The 24,681-nt window shown below is 46.6% G+C and overlaps 1 protein-coding gene across 1 annotated transcript in view; it reads right to left on the bottom strand.

The window, feature by feature from the left end:
• The window catches only part of NUFIP2 (nuclear FMR1 interacting protein 2), a 99,878-nt gene that overhangs the window by 12,453 nt on the left and 62,744 nt on the right, over positions 1-24,681 (bottom strand). The window contains exon 2 of the mRNA XM_082246245.1: positions 20,557-22,245. Coding sequence (XP_082102371.1) covers positions 20,557-22,245 — 1,689 coding nt within the window. The remainder of the gene's footprint in view (positions 1-20,556; positions 22,246-24,681) is intronic.

Genomic DNA, 24,681 nt, shown 5'->3' with positions numbered 1-24,681 from the left:
CATCCGTGGTGATTACCGTCCACGAGATAGGACGAAACGACTTGCCCCCGGACACCATCGGGGACTGGAGCCACCACAGAAGGTCTCTTCTGGTGCGATGACTCAACGAGATTTGAAGATCCAAAGATTGAGGTCGTCCGTCCCACATGGACAGGATCTCCGCTTGGAGACCCCGTGTGTGAAACTGGGCGAAGGGAATCGCCTCGAAGGCCGAGACCATCAATCCCAGACATCTCATGCACGTCCGCAGAGACGAGTGCGGAACGTCCCTGAGGGACCTGACTTCCTCCTGAAGAGTTCCGAGTTTGTCTTCCGGCAGGAAGACCTTCGCCTGCACCGAGTCCAGGATCATTCCCAGGTAGGGAAGACGAACCGACGGACTCAGTGTCGACTTTGGAAAATTTATCGTCCAACCAAACTCCTGCAGAGTTTGCATCGTGACAGACAGGTCCTTCTCCAGAACCTGGCTGGTCGCAGACCAAACCAGAATGTCGTCCAGATACCCCAGGACAGAAATGCCCTGGGCCCTCAATAATGCCAGAACCGGTGCAAGCACCTTGGTGAAGACCCGCGGAGCCGAGACCAAAGGGCAACGCCACAAACTGGTAGTGATCCTCCGCAATGGCGAATCGAAGGTACCTCTGGTAACCCTCGAAAATGGGGATGTGAAGATACGCATCCTTCAAATCGATGGAGGCCATGAATTCCCCCGGAACCAGGGCAGCCACCACCGACCGCAGGGATTCCATGCGGAACTTGCGAACCCGCACAGAGCGGTTCAGAGCCTTCAAGTCCAGAATTGGACGAACCTTGCCCTCCTTCCTGGGCACGGTGAACAAATTGGAATAAAACCCCCGAAATCTGTCCCGATGAGGCACCGGAACCACCACTCCCTGAGCCCTCAGGTCCCGCACCGCCAGGTGCAGGTCCCGTAAACGCCCTGGAGACAGTTGAAGATTTGAGGGAAAAAATCTGCTCTCCGGCCGAGAGAGAAACTCGATCTTGTAACCAGATCGAACGATCTCCTGAACCCATCTGTCCCGCACGCGGGCCAACCAGGGTTGAAGAAAACCGAGCAAGCGTCCCCCCACCCCAAAACTGGGTGAGGGCGCCCCTTCAGGCCACACTGTTATGGGCTGCGGATCCGGATTGACCGGACTTCTGTTTCCCAGACCAGGGCTTCTTCTGAGAGCCTTGACCTTTGAACGGTTTGCCCTTGTAGTGCGACCGAAAGGCACGAAAGGACCCCTGAGGGGGCCGAAAATTAGCATGCTTCTTCCCAGAAGCCCCCTTAGCCTTGGGGAAATGGGGCAAGAGAGTGCTCTTACCTCCGGTGATCCCCTTAATCAACACATCCAAGGACTCCCCAAAAAGGCGAGACCCATCATAAGGCAGATTGGCTAAGGTCTTACGTGAAGATTGGTCCACCGACCAACATTTCAACCAAACCAGGCGGCGAGACAACACCGCCACGCTGTGCACACGTGCAGCCAACGGGACCAAGTCCGCATCACACAGATACATGACACCCTGGTGGATTTGATCCACCATATCCAGGGTCGCCGGCGAGGCCGAATCGGCCACTAGGACGCGCCTAAGCATCTGCGTCCAACTTGCGACAGCCTGGGCCGCCATGAGAGAGGCAAACAGAGCCTTAAGCATAGAACCCGTAACAGAATAAGTATGACGGGCAAGAGACTCCAATCTCCTATCCGTGGCATCACGGAACACAGGGGAATCCTCTGCAGGAATCGCAGTGGATTTGTTTAAAACCGCAATTGCGTGATCCACTGGGGGTGGCACACACCACCTTGCATCAGTGGAAGACGAGAAAGGATAACGCAGCTTGAACCTACTTGGTACAGCAAAAGGTTTGCGTAGATTGCGCCATTGTTCTTTAACAGCGCGCTGAAAATCATCATTGCAGGGAAAAACCTGCGGCGTCCTGCGTTTTCTCTGCGTCCCATAAGCCGCCAAGGCAGCGGGGGGACACACTTCATCCTGCAAACGCAGCGTTTGTTTTATGGAAGCAATCAATTCATCCATGATTGCAAGCTCTTCAGGCGAGCCAGGGGGAGAATTATCAACCCCTTTCAACTTCAGCCTCCACCTCGGACCCCACTAGATCCAGGGAGGAGCGGGACCCCGATAAGGAGGCCCCCGCCATAACAGCCCCATCACCTTCACCCTCAGAATCAGAGGAAAGAGAAACTCTGGGTCTCTTAGTAGATTGAGCAGCCACCAGCATCTGCACCTGAGCAGCAAGGCCAGCCACAATAGTGGCTAAATCCCCCCCTGGGGGGGAAACAGCGGTCCCCTGGCTTTCCACCAAGGCGGTAGGAAATTTGCCCTCCTGAGAATCCATTGCCCCAATATCAAATGCCGGATAATAAAGGGTTAACTGCCCCTTTAACAAGCGCGGCGAGCGCAGCCCACCGCACCACACACAAGCACAATGAGACCCCCACAGGGACAATAAAACTGACACAGGCAATGGATAAGAAGGATATAACCTGAGGAGACCCTCGCCGCTGCTGCTGCCACGATCGGTGTATCCTGGAGAAGAGGAAGTGATGCGGCCAGGGCGCTCTATTAAAGCCTATGGGAGGCTACAAGAAAATGGCCGCCATGCATGTAGACCATGCGGCCGGAGCGAGTGTAGGCAAAATGGCGCCGTTTGGCGCCGAAACCGCCGCTCCACAGTACAGTAATGCACACATGTTATCCATGTATAAAAAAACATGTTAGATCGCCGCAGCGATCACTGTATAGTGCCCAAACATGCCACAAAACATGCCCCACAGAACAAAGCTTCTCACACTGACAAGGCTGACACACACAGTGTCACACAGCTCTCCCCCCCCTTGCAGCCCACAGCATGCAGCCGAGAGATAGATAGACAAACAGTGAGAACAGAGGCAGGTTACACAGTCCCAGACTGACACCCCCCAGACAGACAGGTCCCCACATAGATACACTTACCTCACTGGCGTGGGGGACCCGCACAGGCGAACAAGCCACTGCACATGAGGCAGGGAGAGTCGCATACAAGACGCACAGAATGGGGTTTAAGAAACCGCACAGCGTCCAGTGAGGTAGCCACCTCACCAATCATCCCTGCACCGAACAGGGATGGGTCGTTCACTGTGCCAGGAGCGTTACCTGGCTGAACGCTCGATGGCAGGCTGGGAAGCCACTGACCCACGGCCTGCGACCAGGGGGATCAGCCCGAGACCCAGCCCGCATGATCCTCTTCATCAGAAGAACTAACTAATGCTGACAAAAAGAACAGCTAAGTAAAGGTAGAGAGAAAACTCAAACAAAAAATCAAAAAAGAAGAAAGAGTCTGGGGCACAAAGCCCCAGCACAGAGAGAGCCAGCCACTCCTGACAAGCTAGACATTGAAACTGAGATATGGTTGCAGGAAGTAGGAGGGTATTGACTGAGTGTACCACCCCTTGAGGGTGGGATATGTTAAAAGCTTTAATGTTAACATTCTGTTGCCTAGCTACTCCTTCGGAGCAAAGTCTAATACCCCATATGTGACGAATATGAAGAGGCGGCGACTGTCGGAGGACGTAAGAGAAACTTATTTTACTCACTGAACTGCAACTCAAATTTATAACATTTGTATCGTGCTTTTTTTCTGGATTTCTGGTTTTTATCATTTAAAATACACCTATGATAACTACAGGCCCTTCATTTCTTTGTAAGTGGGCAAACTTACAAAATTTGCAGGGAATCAATTATTTTTGCCACTGTATTTAGATTTTTACACAGAGTCCAGTTTAAAAGAAAAAAGGTAGGTGCTGCTGGAGCCAAGAAATAGTGGAGTATAGACGGACAAGTTTAGTACCACATTCATTTTTTTACTTCCACAAAAAAAACACCACCTGACCGTGCCAAAATGATAAGACCAGGTGTTTGCCTGCCCCTGTCATTAGTACCCTAGAAGAACCCTCTCAGAGAAAAACAAAGGTGCCATTGCTGACAGGGAAACCGATGCAGATGAAGCTGAGCTGAATTGAAGCTAGTCATTTCAACCTAGGAAACATCAGGTACTTGTTCACAGCCAGGGAATATGTGCTCCATTAACCATTGTATGCGGCCTTGGCTACTTAGCATGTATGGACAAAAAAAAAAAAAAAAAAAAAAAAAAAAATCGGCTTTCTAGAGCGTGCCAACATCTTCAGAGTAAAAAAAAAAAAATATCTCCTGTGAGAATAGGTGGACTTTAAAGGAACAACATGAGACGCATCCCCAAATAGGGTTTATAAAAAACGGAATTTTTGTAAAATCTTACCTGTAAAATTCCTTTCTCCGAGTCCTCCGACAGTCGCCGCCATCTCCATATTCGTCACAATGGGGTATTAGACTTTGCTCCGAAGGAGTAGCTAGGCAACAGAATATGTCAATATAAAAGCTTTAACACATCCCACCCCCAGGGGGTGGTCCCCTCAGTCAATACCCTCCTACTTCCTGTATCCATACCTCAGTTTCAGTGGAATAGCAGTAGAGTATACAACCAACCCCAAAAGAGGGGCGGGGGCGGCGACTGTCGGAGGACTCAGAGAAAGGAATTTTACAGGTAAGATTTTACAAAAATTCCATTTTCTCTTACGTCCTCCGACAGTCGCCGCCATCTCCATATTCGTCACAATGGGGACGTCCCAAAGCAGTGCAAACATGAGGGGTGGGAAACGCAGCCGCGCCCAAGGCAACGCCGTCTCCACAGCAGAGAAAGGAACCTTACCAAAAGGAAGGAAACCATCTGGGCAACAGAAGAAAAAAACTTGCTCAACAGAAGCAAAAACCCAGGAAAACAAATAACCCAGGGATAACAACATGTATCCCAAACAGCCAAGGAGCCCATACAAGAGGCTCTAAGGAACTGCCGCACTAAGAACCTTGCGGCCAAAGGAAGCATCTGCCGATGCCTGAACATCCACTCTGTAGAATTTTGTGAAGGTGTGAACGGACGACCAAGTCGCCGCCTTACACACCTGGGCCACAGAAGCCCCATGATGACAGGCCCAAGACGTACTCAGAGATCTGGTAGAGTGCGCCTTCACAGGCATAGGGGGAACTTTCCCCTTCAAAGCATATGCCTGTTCCACAGTCTGTCTGATCCATTTGGCAATGGTAGAGGCCGACGCAGCCAAGCCCTTCCGAGGTCCCTCAGGAAGGACAAACAAGGAATCCGACTTGCGGAAAGATTCAGTCGATTTCAGGTAAACCCTAATCGCCCGAACAACATCCAAGGAATGCAGTTCCACCTCCTTCGGATGTTTGGGCTTCGCGCAGAGCGAAGGCAGGACAATATCCTCATTGATGTGAAAATCCGAAACTCTCTTCGGAAGAAAAGAAGGGTTAGGTCGCAAGACCACCTTATCTAAATGAAGGACCAGATACGGAGACTTGCAGGACAAAGCTGCCAGCTCCGAAACCCTGCGAGCCGAAGTGATCGCCACCAAAAAAGCGACTTTTTTGGACAACATGGACAACGAGATTTTCCTGATCTGTTCAAAGGGAGCATGTTGCAGCACGGACAGAACAAGATTCAAGTCCCAAGGAGGTAAAGGTTCCCTCCTAGGAGGGACCAGATGTCGCACCCCTTGAACAAAGGTACTAACCAAAGAGTTAGACGCCACAGGACGTTGAAAAAGAACGGCCAGCGCAGACACCTGACCCTTGACCATAGCCAGCGCCAAACGCTGGTCGACACCCGTCTGAAGAAGGAAGGACAACACCCTAGACACCAAGTGCGAGGTGAAAACCCCCTGGACTCACACCAGGCAAAATAGGCCTTCCAAGTACGGTGATAGACCTTCCCCGAGAAAGACTTCCTCGCGTTAATCAAAGTGTGAATGACCTCCGGAGAGAGACCCCTATCCCTCAGGACCTCGGTTTCAACAGCCAGGCCGTCAAAGCCAGCGACCGTAAAGCAGGATGGAATATCGGCCCTTGAGACAGGAGATCTTCTCGAAGAGGTAGAAGCCAAGGAGCGTCGACCGCCAGATTCACGAGGTCCGCGTACCAGGACCGGCGAGGCCAGTCCGGTGCCACAAGAATCACCATGTGTGGTTCCGAGATCAACCTGCGAAGGAACCTGGACAGCAATTGGATCGGCGGAAACGCATACAGCAGCCGATACTGATGCCACGGGGCTACCAACGCGTCTGACGCGTCTGCCCGAGGATCGCGCGTCCTTGCCACGAACCTTGTTGTTCAGACGAGACGCGAACAGGTCCACCTCCGGAAGACCCCACTTCGCGCACAACATCTGGAAGACATCCGGATGGAGAGACCATTCCCCCTGATCCAGGGTCTGGCGGCTCAGATAATCCGCCTGCCAGTTCTCCACCCCCGGAATGTGTACCGCCGATATCGCCGGGACATGAGTCTCGGCCCAGGAAAGAATGTCGGCCACTTCCCGAGCGGGCACTCCTGGTGCCCCCTTGGTGATTGACGCAAGCCACCGCCGTGGCATTGTCCGTCTGAACCCGAACCGGACAGCCGCGCAGTCTGTCCGTCCAAACTTGAAGGCAGAGATTTATCGCACGCAACTCCAGAATATAGATCGGAAGGGAGGATTCCTCCTCCGACCAAGTTCCCTGGGCGGACAGAACGCCCAGACCACCCCAGCCCAACAGGCTGGCATCCGTGGTGATCACCGTCCATGAAAGAGGACGAAAAGACTTCCCCCCCCCCCCCCGACACCACCGGGGACTGGAGCCACCACAGAAGGTCCCTTCTGGTGCGATGGCTCAACGAAATCTGGATATCCAGAGATTGCGGATGCCCGTCCCACCTCCGCCTGGAGACCCCTCGTGTGAAACTCGGCAAAGGGAATCGCCTCGAAGGCCCAGACCATCAGTCCCAGACACCGCATGCACTTCCGCAGGGATGAGCACGGAACGTCCCTGAGGGACTGGACGTCTCCCTGAAGAGTCTTGAGTTTGTCGTCCGGTAGGAAGACCTTCGCCTGGACCGAGTCCAGGATCATCCCCAAATAGGGAAGACGAACCGACGGACACAGCGTTGACTTTGGATAATTTATCGTCCAACCAAACTCCCGTAGAGTCTGCACTGTGACAGACAGATCCGACTCCAGACCCTGGCTGGTCGCAGACCGAACCAGAATATCGTCCAGGTACCCCAGGACAGAGATGCCCTGGGCCCTTAACAAGGCCAGCAGCGGTGCAAGCACCTTGGTGAAAACCCACGGAGCCGAAGCGAGGCCAAAAGGTAACGCCACGAATTGGTAGTGATCCTCCGCAATGGCGAATCGAAGGTACCTCTGGTGACCCTCGAAAATGGGGATGTGTAGGTACGCATCCTTCAAGTCGATGGAGGCCATGAATTCCCCCGGAACCAGGGCAGCCACCACCGACCGCAGAGATTCCATGCGGAACTTGCGGACCCGCACAAAGCGGTTCAGAGCTTTTAAGTCCAGAATCGGACGTACCTTGCCCTCCTTCCTGGGCACAGTGAACAGATTGGAATAGAACCCCCGAAATCTGTCCCGATGAGGCACCGGAACCACCACTCCCTGAGCCCTCAGGTCCCGCACCGCTAGGTGCAGATCCCGCTAACGCTCCGGAGACAGTTGAAGATTTGAGGGGAAAAATCTGCTCTCCGGCCGAGAGAGAAACTCGATCTTGTAACCAGATCGAACGATTTCCTGAACCCACCTGTCCCGAACCCGGGACAGCCATGGTTGTGGAAAACCGAGCAAGTGTCCCCCCACCCCAGAACCAGGTGAGGGCGCCCCTTCAGGCCGCACTGTTGTGGGCAGCGGATCCGGACTGGCCGGACTTCTGCTTACCTGTCCATGGCTTCTTCTGGGAGCCCTGACCTTTGAACGGCTTGCCCTTGAAGTGCGACCGAAAGGCACGAAAGGACCCCTGAGAGGGCCGAAAGGAAGCATGCTTCTTACCGGGAGTCGCCTTAGCCTTGTGGGATTGGGGCAAGAGCGTGCTTTTACCCCCCGTGATCCCCTTTATCAGTGTATCCAAGGATTCGCCAAAAAGGCGAGAACCGTCATAGGGCAGATTGGCTAAGGTCTTGTGCGAAGATTGGTCCACCGACCAACACTTCAACCAAACCAAGCGGCGGGACAACACCGCCACACCATGTACACGTGCGGCCAACGGGACCATATCCAAGTCCGCATCGCACAAATACATGACACCCTGATGGATTTGATCCACCATATCCAATGTCGCCGATGGGGCAGAATCAGCCACCAAAACGCGCCTAAGCACCTGCGTCCAGCTCGCGACTGCCTGGGCCGCCATAAGGGAGGCAGAGCTTTCAGCATAGAACCCATAATAGAATAGGTATGACGGGCAAGAGACTCCAGCCTCTTGTCCGTGGCATCCCGGAACACCGGGGTATCCTCAGCAGGAATCGCAGTAGACTTATTCAAAACCGCTATCGCGTGATCCACCGGAGGCGGCACGCACCAACGCTCATCAGTAGCGGGCGTGAAAGGATAACGCAGTTTGAACCTACTGGGTACCGCAAAAGGCTTGCGGATATTACGCCATTGTTCCTTAACAGCGCTCTGGAAATCATCCGTGCAGGGAAAAACCTGCGATGTTTTGCGTCTTCTCTTTGTCCCATAAGCCGCCAAGGCAGTAGGAGGACATGGCTCATCCTGCAAGCGCAGCGTCTGCGTAATAGAAGCAACCAATTCATCCATGAGTGCAAGCTCTTCAGATGAGCCAGGGGGAGAATTATCCACCCCTTCAACCTCAGCCTCCACCTCGGACCCCACGAGATCCAGGGAGGAACGGGACCCCGATAGGGAGACCCCAGCCACAGCAGCCCCGTCACCATCACCCTCTGAATCAGAGGAAATTGAAACTCTGGGTCTTTGAGGATTGAGCAGCCACCAGCATTTGCACCTGAGCCGCAAGGCTAGCCACAATCGCAGCCAAATCCCCCCCTGGGGGGGAAACAGCAGTCCCCTGGCTTCCCACCAATGTGGCAGGAAATTTGCTTTCCTGAGAATCCATGCCCCAAAGTATGTGGAAGAATAAAGGGTTAACTGCCCCTTTAAAAAGCGCAGCGAGCGCAGCCCACCGCACACACACACAAGTACAATGAGACCCCCACAGGGAGAAAGTACAACTTGGGCAAGGATACAGGGATAGGGAGGTAAAAACCTGGAGAGACCGCTGCTGCTTCTGCCTCGATCGGTGGCTCAGGAGAAAAGGAAATGCTGACATGCAGAGCGCTCTATGAAAGCCTATGGAAGGCTACAAGAAAATGGCCGCCATCAGTGTAAACATGCGGCCGGAGCGAGTGCAGCCAAAATGGCGCCGAAAACCGCCGCTCCTCCACCTCAGTGAGGTGATTAAAAAAAACACCATAATGTCGTAAAAACATGGCGGACCGCCGCAGCGGTCGCTGTAATGTGCCCCAAACACGATATGATCATGCCCCACAGCACACAGCCAGTCACACATACACAGGCTGACACAGGCAGTGCAGCACAGCCCCCCCTCCTTGCAGCCAGAGAGATAGGGAATTTAACAGTGTGAACACAGGCAGGGTTACACAGTCCCAGACTGACACCCCCCAAACAGACAGGTCCCCACATAAATACACTTACCTCCTAGATGGCGTGGGGAACCCGCACAGGCGAACAAGCCGCTGCATATGAGGCAGGGAGAGTCGCATCCAGGATGCACAAAATCGGGGTTAAGAAACCGCACAGCATCCAGTGAGGTAGCCACCTCACCAATCATCCCTGCACCGAACAGGGATGGGTCGTTCACTGTGCCAGGAGCGTTACCTGGCTGAACGCTCGATGGCAGGCCGGGAAGCCACTGACCCACAACCTGCGACCAGGGGGATCAGCTCGAGACCCGGCCCGCACGAATCCTCTTCATCAGAAGAACTAACGCTGACAAAAACAACAGCTAAGTAAAGAGAGAGAAAAAAACTCAAACAAAAATCCAAAAAGAGAAAGGCTGAGACTAAAAGCCCCAGCATAGAAACATCCAGCTACTCCTGACAAGCTAGACATTGAAACTGAGGTATGGATACAGGAAGTAGGAGGGTATTGACTGAGGGGACCACCCCCTGGGGGTGGGATGTGTTAAAGCTTTTATATTGACATATTCTGTTGCCTAGCTACTCCTTCGGAGCAAAGTCTAATACCCCATTGTGACGAATATGGAGATAGCGGCGACTGTCGGAGGACGTAAGAGAAATCCAATTTATTTTAACAATTTATAAAAACAGCATTTTTTTATAGAAATTATTTGCGGATGTGTCTCATGTTGTGCCTTAAAAGTCCACCTATGCTCACAGAAGATATCCATGCGAGATTTTTCTTTACCTAGCATGCATGTTTGCCTACAATTTATCCTTCAGTTGCTTTGGATTCCTGGTCCTCTGCATAGGTTGTGCTCATACCAAAGAAACTGAAGGCCTTATTTTTTCCATTAAAGTGATTTTTTTCTAACTAGTCTGCGGCTGGATTGGCACTAGGTGTTGATCAGAAGTGAGATAGTATCTCTGCTGCAACAGCCCTTACACAAGAAGCTTATGAAACGTTATCAGTAAAAATGGCAAGTCAGCAAAACAATCCTATAACGTAATGTGTTTGTGGCATTTTGAAAACCGCTTTATTGAAAAACGACTGAGCTACAATGGCTAAATTCTAATTTATTTTTACACACACACACTAATATATATATATATATATATATATATATATATATATATATATATATATATATATATATATATATATATACACACATATACACACACACACTTTTTTTTTTAACTTAAAGAACTCCCAAAAACATTTAACATAAAAAGTCTGCACAAATGTCTCCTCTAGAACATTGTAAAAGGGGTCCACACATATAAAGTGAACTGATGAAAAAAAAAAAAAAAACACATGCTTTGATTATTCCGTTCTACTTTTTTTTTTTTACACAAGTGCATGATTAAAAAGTATTAAACCCAAAAACAAAAATGTAATATACTGCAGCTTACCAGTCCTTAGATGCAGCGGCTGCATTCATTTCACCTGGTAAACCTGTGAACACCACTGTCCCTGGATGGCTACCCTAAAGGCCCGTACACACGTACAGATTGTCGGCCGAAACTGTTCGGCCGATTTTTGGCTTGTTAGTACGATGCTTCAGACAGCGCACTTTCGGCCGAACAGAATCTGTTGTGCAAGCATTTAAATTTTTGTATGCCGACACCAGAACGGCCGATTGTTCGCCAGTCCGTACAGAATTCGGCCGACAGACAGCAGATTTGCAAGACTGGGCATGCTCAGAAAAAAAAAAAAACACAGGAAAGTTAACCATCACATGACATCACTTATGCAGTCGGCTGTTGTTGGCCGACAAAATTCGTGTGCAGTCTTTTGCAGTTTTCAACAGACAAGACAGCCCTCAGACAAAAGACGGCCGATCGTTCAACGATCGGTACGTGTGTACGGGGCTTTACTCATTCCACTGTATCTATGGAGAGACCCATGACTGGACTTGGCCTCACAGAAAAAGACAAGGACACTGCATTTCTGCAAGGATCAACAGGTATTTACTATACTTGCTGAAAATGTTCTTAGCCTGGAAAAGGAAAACTAATGCAGCCACCACTTCCATGGAATGGTAAGCTGTAATACTTTTAAATTTTTGCTCTTCAACGTAGACATCCTTAAGCGGCATTAATACAAAAAAAGTTTATACAAACGCATGCAGAAAACCACTGTTAAAAACCAAAACTGTACTATATTGTGGTTAACCAATCATATGATGTGGTGGCTGTATTAGTTTTCTTTTTTAGAAATGTTTCCCTTTTTTCCCCAGGTGATCTGGTCTGCATCACACCCCGTTTTAGATAGAAACCACTCTAGATGAAAGCACAGGGGGTAGATTTGGACAGCAGCACTGTCAGCCTGGGGGGTGGGGAGCGTTACAAGTATTAGCAGATTTAACTACAGTAACAAATTGAAACTGAACACCAGTTAAAACTTCATAATCAGTTACAGCAAACAATTGTTTTCCTTTGGGATAAAGATTTACACAAATAAAAGCTAATAAATTTAAGGCAACCCTGCCAGTGATAACTGGTCTGCCTCATCCATGTAACTTTAACAGCTGAAAAGAAAAAAAAGCCTAAAAAAGAAAAACAGCCATCACATCTAAGAATTAGTAAGCTGCAATAAAATAAAAGGTTTGCTTTTGGGTTAAATAATGCTTTAAGCTAGTACCCACATGCAAGTGAAGAGACCCTCAGGCTAGGTTCACACATCTTTGGCTGTGGTTGGCAGTCAATTATTAAAAAGGAGTTCAGCGCAATTTTGTTCACCAGTTCAGGTCAGAGCTGCACGGTTGTTTAGAAAAAAAAATTGTGATTTCAACTCACCCCCTGCGCCCCCCCCCCCCTCACCCCCTTACGATTTTAAAAATGGGATTTTTTGACTTACCGTAAAATCCATTTCTCTGATGTTCATTGACTGACAGCTCCTGATTCTTAACCATGGGGTTATACTATCCCCTACAGGAATAGGACACGGCACAAAAAAGCTTGACTCTGCCTATGGGCAGTCCCAGGGGGTATACATCCACTCTCAGCTATAGGCACTCAAGTTTTGTTACAGGCAGTGTCAGAAAAAAAGCCAACTCCACAGAGGGGTGGGTGCTGTGTCCATCAATGAACATCAGAGAAATGGACCTCTTTTGCTCATTGGCGGACACAGCTCTTGATTCTTAACCATTCTTCTTAACCATTGGGATGTCCCAAAGCAGTGTTACACATAAGGGATGGGGAGGAAAAAAATTCCCAAGGCTAACCATAGCCAACAGGTAACATGGGCTCATCCATAAACAACTTGAGCTCACATGAAAAAGAACAAAAAACAAAACAATACACCCTCAAAGAGGATCAGGTCCTCTAAACAGCAGCCAGCAAAACCTTGCGGCCAAATGAAGCATCCGCAGATGCCAACAAAGTGTGCAACGACAACTAGATGGCCGCCTTGCAAACCTGCGTCACTGACGCTTGATGACGAAAGCCCAGGAGACACTAAGCTCCCTAGCCTAGTAGAGTGCTCCTTGACGGGGAAAGGAGGAACCTGACCGCTGATGCAATAAGCCTGAAAACAACCTTCTGTCTGATCCCTCTGGAAATGGTCACAGAAGAAGCGAACAACCCTTTGTGAGGTCCATCCTTGAGCACAAATGGAGAGTCTGACTTCCTAAAAGACTCGTAGCTGCCAGGTACACCCCAAGTGCCCGGACCACATCCAAAGCAAGCAAGATAATTTAGTTTGGATGTTTAGCCTGGGACACAGGGAAAGAAACACAATGTCTTCATTCAAATAACAGTCAGAGACCACCTTTTCATGCGCGGCTAGAGGAGCAGAGGAATAATCCTCACTATCTGAGCACTCAAGGTGAGTGGATGCAGACCCAGTAGGGTTGCTATAAACCAAGCTCACCCGGAAAACATATTCAGGGGAGGCCTCCAACTGTGAAATCGCAAAAGGGACATTGGCCAAGGGCCCACGAATTAACCACCTACTGGACCCCACCAAAAAAAACCCACACACAACTAGCGGGTTGCCCTCCACAGAGGGCATAATAGGAACTAGCCCCCTTAAAAAGGGGGCCGTCCACAGTAATGCGGACATGCAGGCAGGGTACCCTAGTTTCCAACTAGTAGGCCGAAAAGCAACGGCTTAAATTTTCGTCCGGATTCTGCCACATGAGGTGCATACCGATGGATGCTAAACTATCTGCTCCCCAAGCCCAACAACCACTGCAGGGAGCCCAGAGCACATACCTGCCCTAGTCCCCAACCGTCAGGGTTGCAGGGAACCTGCTCAACCCCCCATCGTGGCCGACCTAGAGTGGAGCTGCGGTCTGCACGCGCTCGCTGGCTAGACTGGGGGGACCCTCCGAGTCTAGATTATGCAATCCGTCGCCCAGTCCGGCAATTGATTGAAGATTCTTACAGTAACAAAATAACAAAGATAGGGAAAATAATTATATTAAAAAAATCGCCAGGACCTGAGATCCCAGCAAGGAACTAGGTTCCAACTCCTGACTAGGCAGAAAAAAACTGAGTGTCTCTATGGCTGAGAGTGGGTGTATACCCCCTGGGACTGCCCATAGGCGTAGTCAAGCTTTTTCCAGCCTAGTGCCCTACTCCTATAGGGGGCAGTTTTAACCCAATGGTTAAGAAGAATCAGGAGCTGTGTCTGTCAATGAAAGAAAGAAACAGCATTTCCTCCATTCATACAGAGCAGAGCTGTACTCGCCAGCAAATGTTTATCAACATTGCCAAGGCTGGGAGATAACTATAAACACCATGCTTTACAATGTATTATTTTGTTCTTTTTAGATCAAAGGAATGAACTTCTGTCTGAGGGTAGTTTAACCGCTTAAAGACCCAGCCTTTTTCGGACACCTGTTGCTTAAAAGTTAAAAATCTGTATTTTTTGCTAGAAAATTACTTAGACCCCCAAACACACACACAATTTTTTTTTTAAGCAGAGACCCTCTTTATTCTAAGCAAAAGAATTGCCACTTCTCATTTTATCCAGAATCGTGCAGTTCTAGTTCAGGTGCAATTTTTTTTACTTGAATTTGCACCTGAACTGGACCTATACTTGCACAGGGCTCTTTAAAAACTGACCGCAGCAGCCCCGTACATGTGTGAGCCGCCTCTATTGCAAGCGGGTCCAGTTCACGGGTTATGCGAATCTGATGCAGTTCAAAAATGCAACCGATTCGCATATATATGAACCGGGCCTTAATGTAGCATTCAGGTCTGGGGAAAAATGCAGTGTATGAATATTTATATTAAAAAAGAATAGCGCACACATGCAAAAGAAATTACCAAATTTGAAGACAATCCATAAATAAAAATGGGAAATGGGTCCCACCATATGGCCATATAGTGCTCAAGCCCAACACAACGTCAAAGTACCCCATTATCAGTGGGTCCTACACTATCCATGAAAAAGATGAATCCAGCCTTTCTAACCCTTGGAGACAACACTCCTTGCTGGGAAAGATGTGCTAATGCACTACAAAGGACTCCTCCTATATCTACTTGATAGTGGACTCTGAAGTCTGGTCAAATTTTTTGCTTGTTTATGTATTCGGTCTGACCAGACTACCGAGGTTGAGCAACCCATCCCACCCCCCACACACACCTGTACTCCATCAGTGTCCACTATCAAGTGGATATAGGAGGAGTCCCCTGTAGTGCATTTGCACATCTTTCCCAGCAAGGAGTGTTGTCTCCAAGGGTTAGAAAGGCTGGATTCATCTCTTTTTCATGGATAGTGTAGGACCCACTGATAATGGGGTACTTTGACGTAGTGGTGGGCTTGAGCACTATATGGCCATATGGTGGGACCAAATCCCCATTTTTATTTATGGATTGTCTTCAAATTTGGTAATTTCTTTTGCATGTGTGCGCTATTCTTTAATATACATGTCTTTTGGTTCATAGCTGCACCAGCTTTAGAAATGCATGGGTATGCTCCCCCAAATGTTTTGCTCGTTTATTATGAATATTTATGGCTGTTGGGAGAGCAAGCCAAGCTTCAAGTATTTATTTAGAAAACTGAGAAAAATTATTTGGTTTGGCATACTTCGACTTGAGCAAACACTGTGTGAGCAACAATGATCATACTCCAGAAACTACTAACTGCATCCAATTCTAGATGACTGCATGGTCAGTACACAATTACACAGAAGGATGAAGCATGGATCTGAAGCCATTTCCGTTTACGTTTGCTTACAAAACGCATGCGTGTCCAAATGCAACAAGGTACTGTCGAGGCAGTATAACAATAATTGTCAAGAATGTAAACCATACTACTTCCTTTACCAGAACGCTCTTTTAAAAAGTACAAATTAACACAAGAACAAAAAACATAATATGCTGCATCTTATGTTTGACAAGTACAGAAGAAAAGGATTTCGGTAGGCACCATAAATCATTCTTGGAGTCCACTGAGGGACGAAGGAAGTCTTTCATCTTTGGGTTATATAGCCCCCTACTGGAGAACTGGACACAAACTGTAGGCCAGGCCAAGATAAACCCTTCCTATGAGCAATATGCTTCAATTTTGTAGCAAAGCAGGTCAGAGAAAATCAAACACACAGAGGGATGGAGGCCTGTGCCCCTAAATGGACTAGAGGAAAAAAGATTTTATGGCAAGTACAAAAATCCTACTTTTCTTTCTCGTTCACTGATGGACACAGAAGTCTTTCACTTTCAGCTAAGGAAAACCAGGCATCTGGTAATAGGTGAGGGTCAGATGTCTGGAGGTAACCAAAGCCACTGTCCGATGGGCAGCAGGGACAGAGCAAACCTCAAAACATGGCTCATTGTTTTCCTCAATGCTGAACATCGGGAAAGACCACAGAAGAAATGACATCAGTGCCCATTCCCTCAGCATTTACTCCTCCTGCGGTAGAAATTGGTAGTGACCTATTAACTGGAGGTAGCTTCAGGTGCTCAGCCCAACCAGCTTACTCACAAAGTCAGTCTTCAGGTACAGGCAAGTGTCGAGTAATGCCAGCGGCTATAGAGCTGGAAAGCAGACCACAGCTAACTTTTTATCAGAATGGAGTCAGCAAAAAGCCCCATGCAGACTCAAGGGCACAATGTGCAGTCAGGTCCAGATGCAGCACTCAAAGTCAGCCTGGGTGTCAAATATGGCTCAATCCATAGACAAAATTGAGTGAGCGCAGAACAAAAAGTGTGTGTTTTTCAGGACTACCAAGTGAAAAAAAAAAAAAAAAAAAAAAAAAGGTAGCCACGTTTAAGGACTGCTAAGCTGTAATATATTACATTTTTGCTTTGGGCTTTGATACACTTTAGCAAGCATGCGCTTTTATATCTTAGATGCTGACTAGCAGTGCCCAGATTTTACGGCTCATACAAGCCAAATATTTCCTAATTAGGCCACTTTATCACTGACAGACTGACCGATCGGGTATGCATGTCAGCTTTTTAGCTGGATCCGATTGGACCATCCATTGCTCTCTACGGAGCAACGGATGTGAGTGGACATGTGTCCGCTGACACCCGATACGATCTGCTAAAAACCGACAGATGGTGATCCATTCCCCATCCATCCAGAGGATTGGATCAAGATGGAACAGCCCATATAGAGCGGGTTGTCTGCTCTGGATTAGTGGAGTGGACACGAACCTGTCATCTGCCTGCTCAGCGGGGTTCAGTAAAAAGATCCCCTGCTGAATGGGCGGATCTGCTAGCCAACTTTGCTAGTGTGAAAAGGAGCCTTGGATCTAAAAATGTATATAGTGTCCTAACAAAAAAAGTACAAAAAGCAAAAACAGACACTTCATTTCTCTGGTTCTGGTAAGAAGTGTAGTAGGTTCAGAAACGGTGCCACTTTTACAGTTGTCCGTGCCTCCGTTAGTTTCCCTTCCCTTTCTGTGTGATTTTTAGGACAGGAAATAAAGGTTTTTTTATTTGTTTTTATTTCTGTAGTATCTCCATAAGGAACAGTTCCCCTCACTTTCTGCAATAGTTTCCACATCATACAGGAATTAAAAAAACTTTTCCAATTAGGGCCCAGCTAGTAATAAAACAAAGATTTTAATATTTTTACCTCAATTGGTTGTTTATTGTACCAGTTTAGTTTTAATATGAACTTTAAAAATAAGATGGATATGCAGAAACCAAATAAAAACTTTCACGAGCAAAGTTTTTTTGCAGCTTAGACACCCAAAAATAAAAAACACAAACTTTAGTTGGCATGTGTTAGTGAATGTGACAATTCCTTTATTTTTCTGACAACTAGACCCCCTCCCCCCCCCCCCCATCCCAGTTGCTGGGCTCTCCCGCTATTATAGGGAACCAGGAACATCAGTTTCTCAATCTCCTCCGCATGGAATTAAATAAACTGAAGGTGGCAAGGATTTTGTCACTTCTGGTTCCAGAGCCTTCATTCACTTGCAGATACAGACAGGGAATTGCTTTGATACTTTGGAGGGTGAGGGAGACATTGAGGTCTATTGGACCCCCAATGTCTCCATAAAAGAGTACTTGTCACCTGTTCAATGCTATCACATGGGGGGTTTGTTGACCCCTTGTGACAGCAATAAAGAATACATTTTAAAATGTATTTAAAAAAAAAATATTATATATATATATATATATATATATATATATATATATATATACACACACAACCCAAATGCCCGTTACCCCACACACACACACAAAACTGAAAACACAAGTGCAGGGTGCACACATATATGTAAACATACATTTGAGGTATCACAGTGAACATCAAAATAAGCAATAATACTAGCGTCATAGCTTGCAGTTAACTCTAAACTGTTAATTGCTAAAGGTTTTCAAGGCACTGCCTATGGAGATATGTGGTCAATGTTTTTTTTTTTTTGCGATATCATGGGGGTGCACACAATTTTAAGACATGGCATGTTTGCTATCTACTTACTTGACACAGCCCTTTTTTTTTTTACTAAAAATTGGGTATTTTAATGCATTTGCACAAAAATTCATTTTGATATATTTCTTGCTGAAAATAGTTTAAAAAAATAGTTGCGCTAACATTAGGCAACAGAAGAAGAATTTGCAACTACTTTTTTTTTTTCTACAAGGCCTCTGCTTTTTTTTTTTCCCCCACACCTCCTGTATTAGAGTGCCCCAACGCTGGATGAAGGAGCACAGCAGTACTGTCAGTCGGGGGGAGGGGAGTATTTGATGTAAAGGCACAAGTTTTTTTTTTCCAGCGATGTCCACGAGTTCCTAAGCCATCTGGGACTCTCTCCCCTGATTGGCTGAGACACAGCAGCGGCACCATTGGCTCCCGCTGCTGTCATACTCAGTAAGCCAATCAGGAGGGGGCGGGCCCGAACAGCAGCTTCATGACTAAATGGATACTCGTAGCTGCAGTTTGGCTCGGGTGCCCCCATAGCAAGCTGCTTGCTGTGGGGGGCACTTAAAAAGGAGTGAGGGGCCAGGAGCTCTAGCCAGACACCCAAGAAGAGGACCTGGGCTACTCTGTGCAAAACCACTGTACAGGGCAGGTAAGTATAGCATGTTTGCTATTTTAATAGAAAAGAAAAAAAAACAAAAAACAACAGGACTTTACAATCGCTTTAAGCACCCCTGTATACATCTGGAAGAGAGCTTGTTCTTTTGAAAAACAGATTTACTATTTACTGGCTGGATCATTAGATGAAAATAGAAGAAAGCCAAAAAAATAAACAAATGCAGATATTGCATTTAAGGTTTACTTTTAGGTTTAATACTACTTTAGGTAATTTTATGGCCAAAAATGCAGATATTTACATGTGTGCAAAAAAATTAAAACATGCTCTAGAGCAGAAGAAGTGGTTAATTCATTTAATTATTCTAAGCAAACTCACCTGTCAATCTAGGTCTCCATGCTTTTTTTTTTGAGCTATCACTTTGAAAATACCCCCTTACACTTCTAGTCATGGCCATCTTGAGTAATGCCTCGTACACACGCATCGATAGTTGGCCGTGAATTTTCGGCCAACGTCCGATCGGCCGATTTTCGGGTTGTTAGTATGATGCTTTCGACAACCGACTCAGACTTTTCGGCCGAACAAAATCTGGTGTGCAGGCTATAAAATTTTTGTTGGCTGTCAACAGAACGGCCGATTTTCCGTCAGTCAGTACAGATTTCGGCAGACAAAAATCTGATGAGCAAGACTGGGCAAGCTCAGAAAAGAAAAAACTCACGAAAAGTAAACCAGCACATGACATCACTTCTGAAGTTGGTTTTTGTTGACCAAGAAAATTCGTGTGCAGTCTAGAGCACATTTCAACCAACACAACAGCACTGGACAAAAGACGGCCGATAATCGTTGCGTGTGTACGAGGCATAAGAGTAGATGATTCAAATAACATTTGCTTACAGGAATCCATCTGTCCTTAGTTCAAGCATGCAGGCAGCAGGGTGTGCTTAGCCGAGAAAGTCCCTCCCTCCAGAAGAAAGAAAATAATGCCCATGAAGACTCATTGGATGCATGGCATGGATTTTGGCCTAGGCCAGAAACCAGGAAACAACTGAATACATGTTGAAATAAAAAAAATAACCCGCAACAAATAGAATACACTTTTATATTTACGAATGCTAGCAGCATAAGGATTAAATATAGGTAATGTTAATTGGGAGAGTGGAGATCCACTGTAAAAATGTATTTGGGTCATGAAGGTGTTAAAAAAAAAAAAAAAGCTGATATTTTCTAATCTTATGCCTAATTGGGTTTACCAAGTTCCCAGTATTTTCCTCACACTGCTACTTCAGTGACTGTAGAAGAAAATACAATATTAATGTTTTACTTATCAGAAGCCATTCCTGTTTAAAATCCCCTTTTTAAGACAGATTCCTTTTCTGTATATGGAAGTGCTAAGCAGTACATTTTTCACTTAACAATCCTTGACACTAATCAAATACACTGAATAGATTGAAAACACATTTTCAGTGAGAACACAGAACCAAACATATTTCACAATCTTTACCTTTAGTGTGATAGATAATAGCAGCCCTCAGGTCAAAAGAACCCCAGCTATCTTTGCAATCAAGATCTCCGTGGTACCTCTTATCTTTGGCGGAGGTCTGTAAAGTGTTTTTCAGGGAGGTCTGAAGAGTTACTTCTATTTCCAAGACCTTGGACTGAAACACTAATGAACCCTGGCTAGCAGCTTCTGGCTTTTGCAGCTCTCCTAAAAGTTGTGGTTCTAAAGATAACACAGTCCCATCTCCCCCTGACCCATGAGCTGCTTTCAGCGTGGCACCATCGGGAACTTGAGGGCTAGTCCGTTTTTCCAGCTCATAGGCCTTGGGGAAAACTGGGCGCTCATTTCCTGAGGAAACAATTTCAGCCCCCTGTGAAACCTGTGGGGAAGAGTGCTCCCAGACCATAGGTCCAACCTCTGCTCTGTCTGTTCCAGCCTCCGGGCCAGCACTAGGTTCATTTATAAAAGACAAGCCCCACTGATTCTGGAAAATTTCTCCCAAGCTATGTTGATTTGACTGTCCAGACGATTCTCCCTGCACCACCTCAGGCAGGGCATGTTGCATATTTGAAGAAAACGTAAAAAGGCCAGATTTCTTTTGTTCAGGGGGATTTGAAGAGGCAGGAGAGGATTCTGTAGATGAAGGCTCTGCTCCCCCAGGCAGTGTGTGAGATACAGTACTAGCAGCAGCAGCCATAAAACCCCCATCAGCTCCTACTAAAAGGGGTCCATTGGCAAAGTTAACTGTAGATACAGACTTCATGGCAGACATGGGAACCTGGGACACGCAGTTCGAAGCTGGAGTTTCCCCAGCTTGAGAAGAGAAAGGAAGGGAAGTGGGTGAGACAGAGTTGTTCTGGGCTGCTTTGTTGAGGTTTTCTTTAACTTTGCTTGCATAACTTATTTTGGGAACTATTTTAGCACTACTATTGTCAACTGGAAAAACAGGAGGTGGTTTAAACAGTGTCCAGGAGTCCTCTTTAGAGGAAGTGACTGCAGAAGCCTTCCCTTTGGGCCGGTCATCAAACTTTTTTCCAGCAATAGGTTTGGCATCTGAGTTTTTCCTCTGTATATCACCAGAGTTAGGTTTTCCCCGACCGATGCCTGTAGATCCAGGCTCACATTTCCAAGAGGCTTTACCATTGTCCAGTCGAGCTCCTCCCTTCTGCTCTGCAAAACCATCAGATTTTAAATTGTCAGAATCCAGCTTGATTTCAGGGTCTGACATTTTGCCAGTCAGAAGGTTGGAGTTCTCAGCAGGCTTGGCATTGGTACACTTAGCTTTCCTTTTCTTGGGTGTGGCATATCCACTCTCAGACCCACTGCCATCATTATCTGCACCTTTGCTCACATAGCCATTAGTTATAAAACCAGAGTTATTTGAAAGCAAACCATTTTGAATAAGCCCAGCCTCCACTTTTTCTGTGCATCTGATATCTTTAGGTTTGCTTTCATAGGTCTTGTCATTTTTTTTGTCCATACTGTTTTTTTGGAGCAAGGTTTTAGTCTTGTTACTCGTTTTGCCAAAGTTAATAGTCTTGGCTAAGTGCCTAGAATTGGTGTTAAGGTCAGCAGTGGTCTGCTGGCTGCCGTTCGTAACCCTAGAGGCAGTCTGGTTCGCAGATTTCTCAGAACCCGGGATCCTTGAAGGGTTGTGTCGGTCTCCGGTAGTACCATTTATCTCTCCATGTCCTACAAAAGACAAAAACAATGTTATGCGGTATAAATGAACATGTACAGAGTCCCCCATCCAAAACCTGTACAGCAGGTAAAAGCTCCAAGCCACTGGTGTATTTCACCATTAATAAAGAGAAAAAGAACTTTATAAAAATGCATGGACATTTGCTATGTAGAAATATATTGCCTCCAATGATGGGTGTCCCATATGTGGATCCTGCTGTGTCAAGTAAAAATCTGCTTCATTTATTCTGTACACTATATTACGCACCGAGCTTCCAGTGCCAAGACATATACGGGTTGATTTACTAAAACTGGAGAGTGCAAAATCTGGTGCAGCTTTGAAGAGAAACCAATAGGCTTCCAGGTTTTATTGTCAAAGCTTAAAAAGGATAAGTTCACCCTTCGTTAACACATTACATGTTACACCCTGAATATGGGTGTAACATGCAACAAACAGACTGGCCCCAGCTCTAAAAGCTAGTGGGGGGGCGGGATCTTCAGCATTAAGCATTCACAGTTCTCTATAAACGGAAAACAAGTCCCAAGAGCCTTTGCGGCTGTCAGCTTGTAGTTTTCAAGGAACTACCACGCACTATGGTAGTTCATGGAGTCATCCCTTCACATTGTATCTGCCTAGCCATGAGATGTACCAGCACACAGAAAGGTCTGCAAGAGACCTGCATGGCACCAGCAATCTGCTCATCGCTGGCACAATGCTTTAGAGGTCCAATAAACGAAAAATAAATGCACATAAAAGCTGTAGTTAGAAGCCGATTGGTTTCTATGCAGAACTGTACCAGGATTTAGTAAATCAACCGCACAGTTCCAGCTCAGTAATGATAGTGGGTTGCTCACACTAGCATCTCCTCCAATCACAAAACATCTTGTATTCTTTTCACAAGATGCACAGCATTCTGTGAATGGACAAGGGGAGACAAGGTACTGATAAACACCAGGACCTCTGCTCATCCATTTGCAGAACACCCTGTATTGTGTGAAAATACAAGACCTTTTCATATAGCGAAATGACCAAAATGTGCTTTTTCTTTCCGGAGCTAGTCCCTAAAATGCCACGAACTTTGATGTTGTGGGAGTATTTGTAAGACACCACCCACATCCTACAATGCTTAGTGTAAAATATCCAGGTACTAGCACAGAGGAGTGTCTATGCTCTCCTTCAGGGCAGCTCTAAAGAGAATGATCATGACCAAAGAAAAAAAAAAAAAAAAATCACCTTATGTCTGCATTCCTCTCATGCATAAAACGTAAAATTTCCAAAATGTTGCTGCCAAGTTTGTACCACATCCCAACATCAAATACAAAAAAAAAGTTACCCCTAAGGGAAAAAGAAGCGGGACTTTACTGGTACCAAGAGAAGACACTGTTCCTTAAAATGCATACATTTTATTTACAAACGTGTTAAATTAACTTTACAATTGGGCTCGGTTCACACTGGGGCAACCTGTCAGGCAACTTAGTCCCCTGATTAGTCGTGCCCTTTTCAGTGCAATGGAACCGTTCTAAAATCGGAGCAACTTAAGTCGCTCCAACTCAAAAAAATAGTGTGTGCACTACTTGGGGGCAACTTCAGAACGACTTACATTGACTTCTATTAAAGAAGTAGTTTGCAAGCTGCGATGAAGTTGCGGTGTGGCTTCAAAGTTGGGCCAATTTGAAGCCACGCTAGCGTTAACCGAGCCTTAGGGGATTCTGTATTCCCCCTCATACAATTATATAAGGTCCTTATCAACTTGCCATTTGAGAAGTTATGTATAAGATCTGAACTTAATATGCAAGATGTAATTGTATAAAGGGGGCATACAGAACCCCTAATTTCTTTTTCTTTTTTTAAACATATCTGGAAATAAAATGTATGAATTTTGAGCAATGGTATCTTCTCTTGGTACCAGTAAAGTCTCCCTTCTTTTTCCCTTTGTGGTAACATTTTTGCAATCTCGCACAACCAGCATAATCACAAAGGGATTGATTTGCATGCAATGTAGCAAAGACAACAAGAGCAAATAAGTGAGGCTAATGACCGAAAAAAAAAAAAAAAAAAAAACACTTTCATTAATTGAACGATTGACAAACAAGTCTAGAAATAGAGCAGCTGACCAAATCTAACAATAGGGTACAACTCAGCCCAACTGAAAGTAAAAGCAATGAGGTTTCTTGGTAAAGACTACAAATGCATTCAAAAACAGCATGTATATCTTAAAAGGGACACTAAATGATAGCCTTAGGCCAGCCATATACTGTTCGAATCTCAGCAGATTTAGCAGCCCGGACAGTTAATGGGCAGGCTGAACGTTGATCAATCAACTTGGGTACAACCAGCCTGCTAGATTGTCTTGCAATTAATGCTAGCGGCTGCTGTAGCTGCTAGGGATGAGCACCGTCTCCCTCGTCGGGAGCAGACAATTGCTCGGCAGGAGGAATTCCCTTCAA

Source organism: Pelophylax lessonae (assembly GCF_965119305.1).
Source record: "Pelophylax lessonae genome assembly, chromosome: 2".
In the NCBI taxonomy this organism is placed as follows: Eukaryota; Metazoa; Chordata; class Amphibia; order Anura; family Ranidae; genus Pelophylax; species Pelophylax lessonae.
The sequence above is the reverse complement of the archived record's forward strand: the minus strand, read 5'-3'. Positions and strand labels throughout refer to the sequence as shown.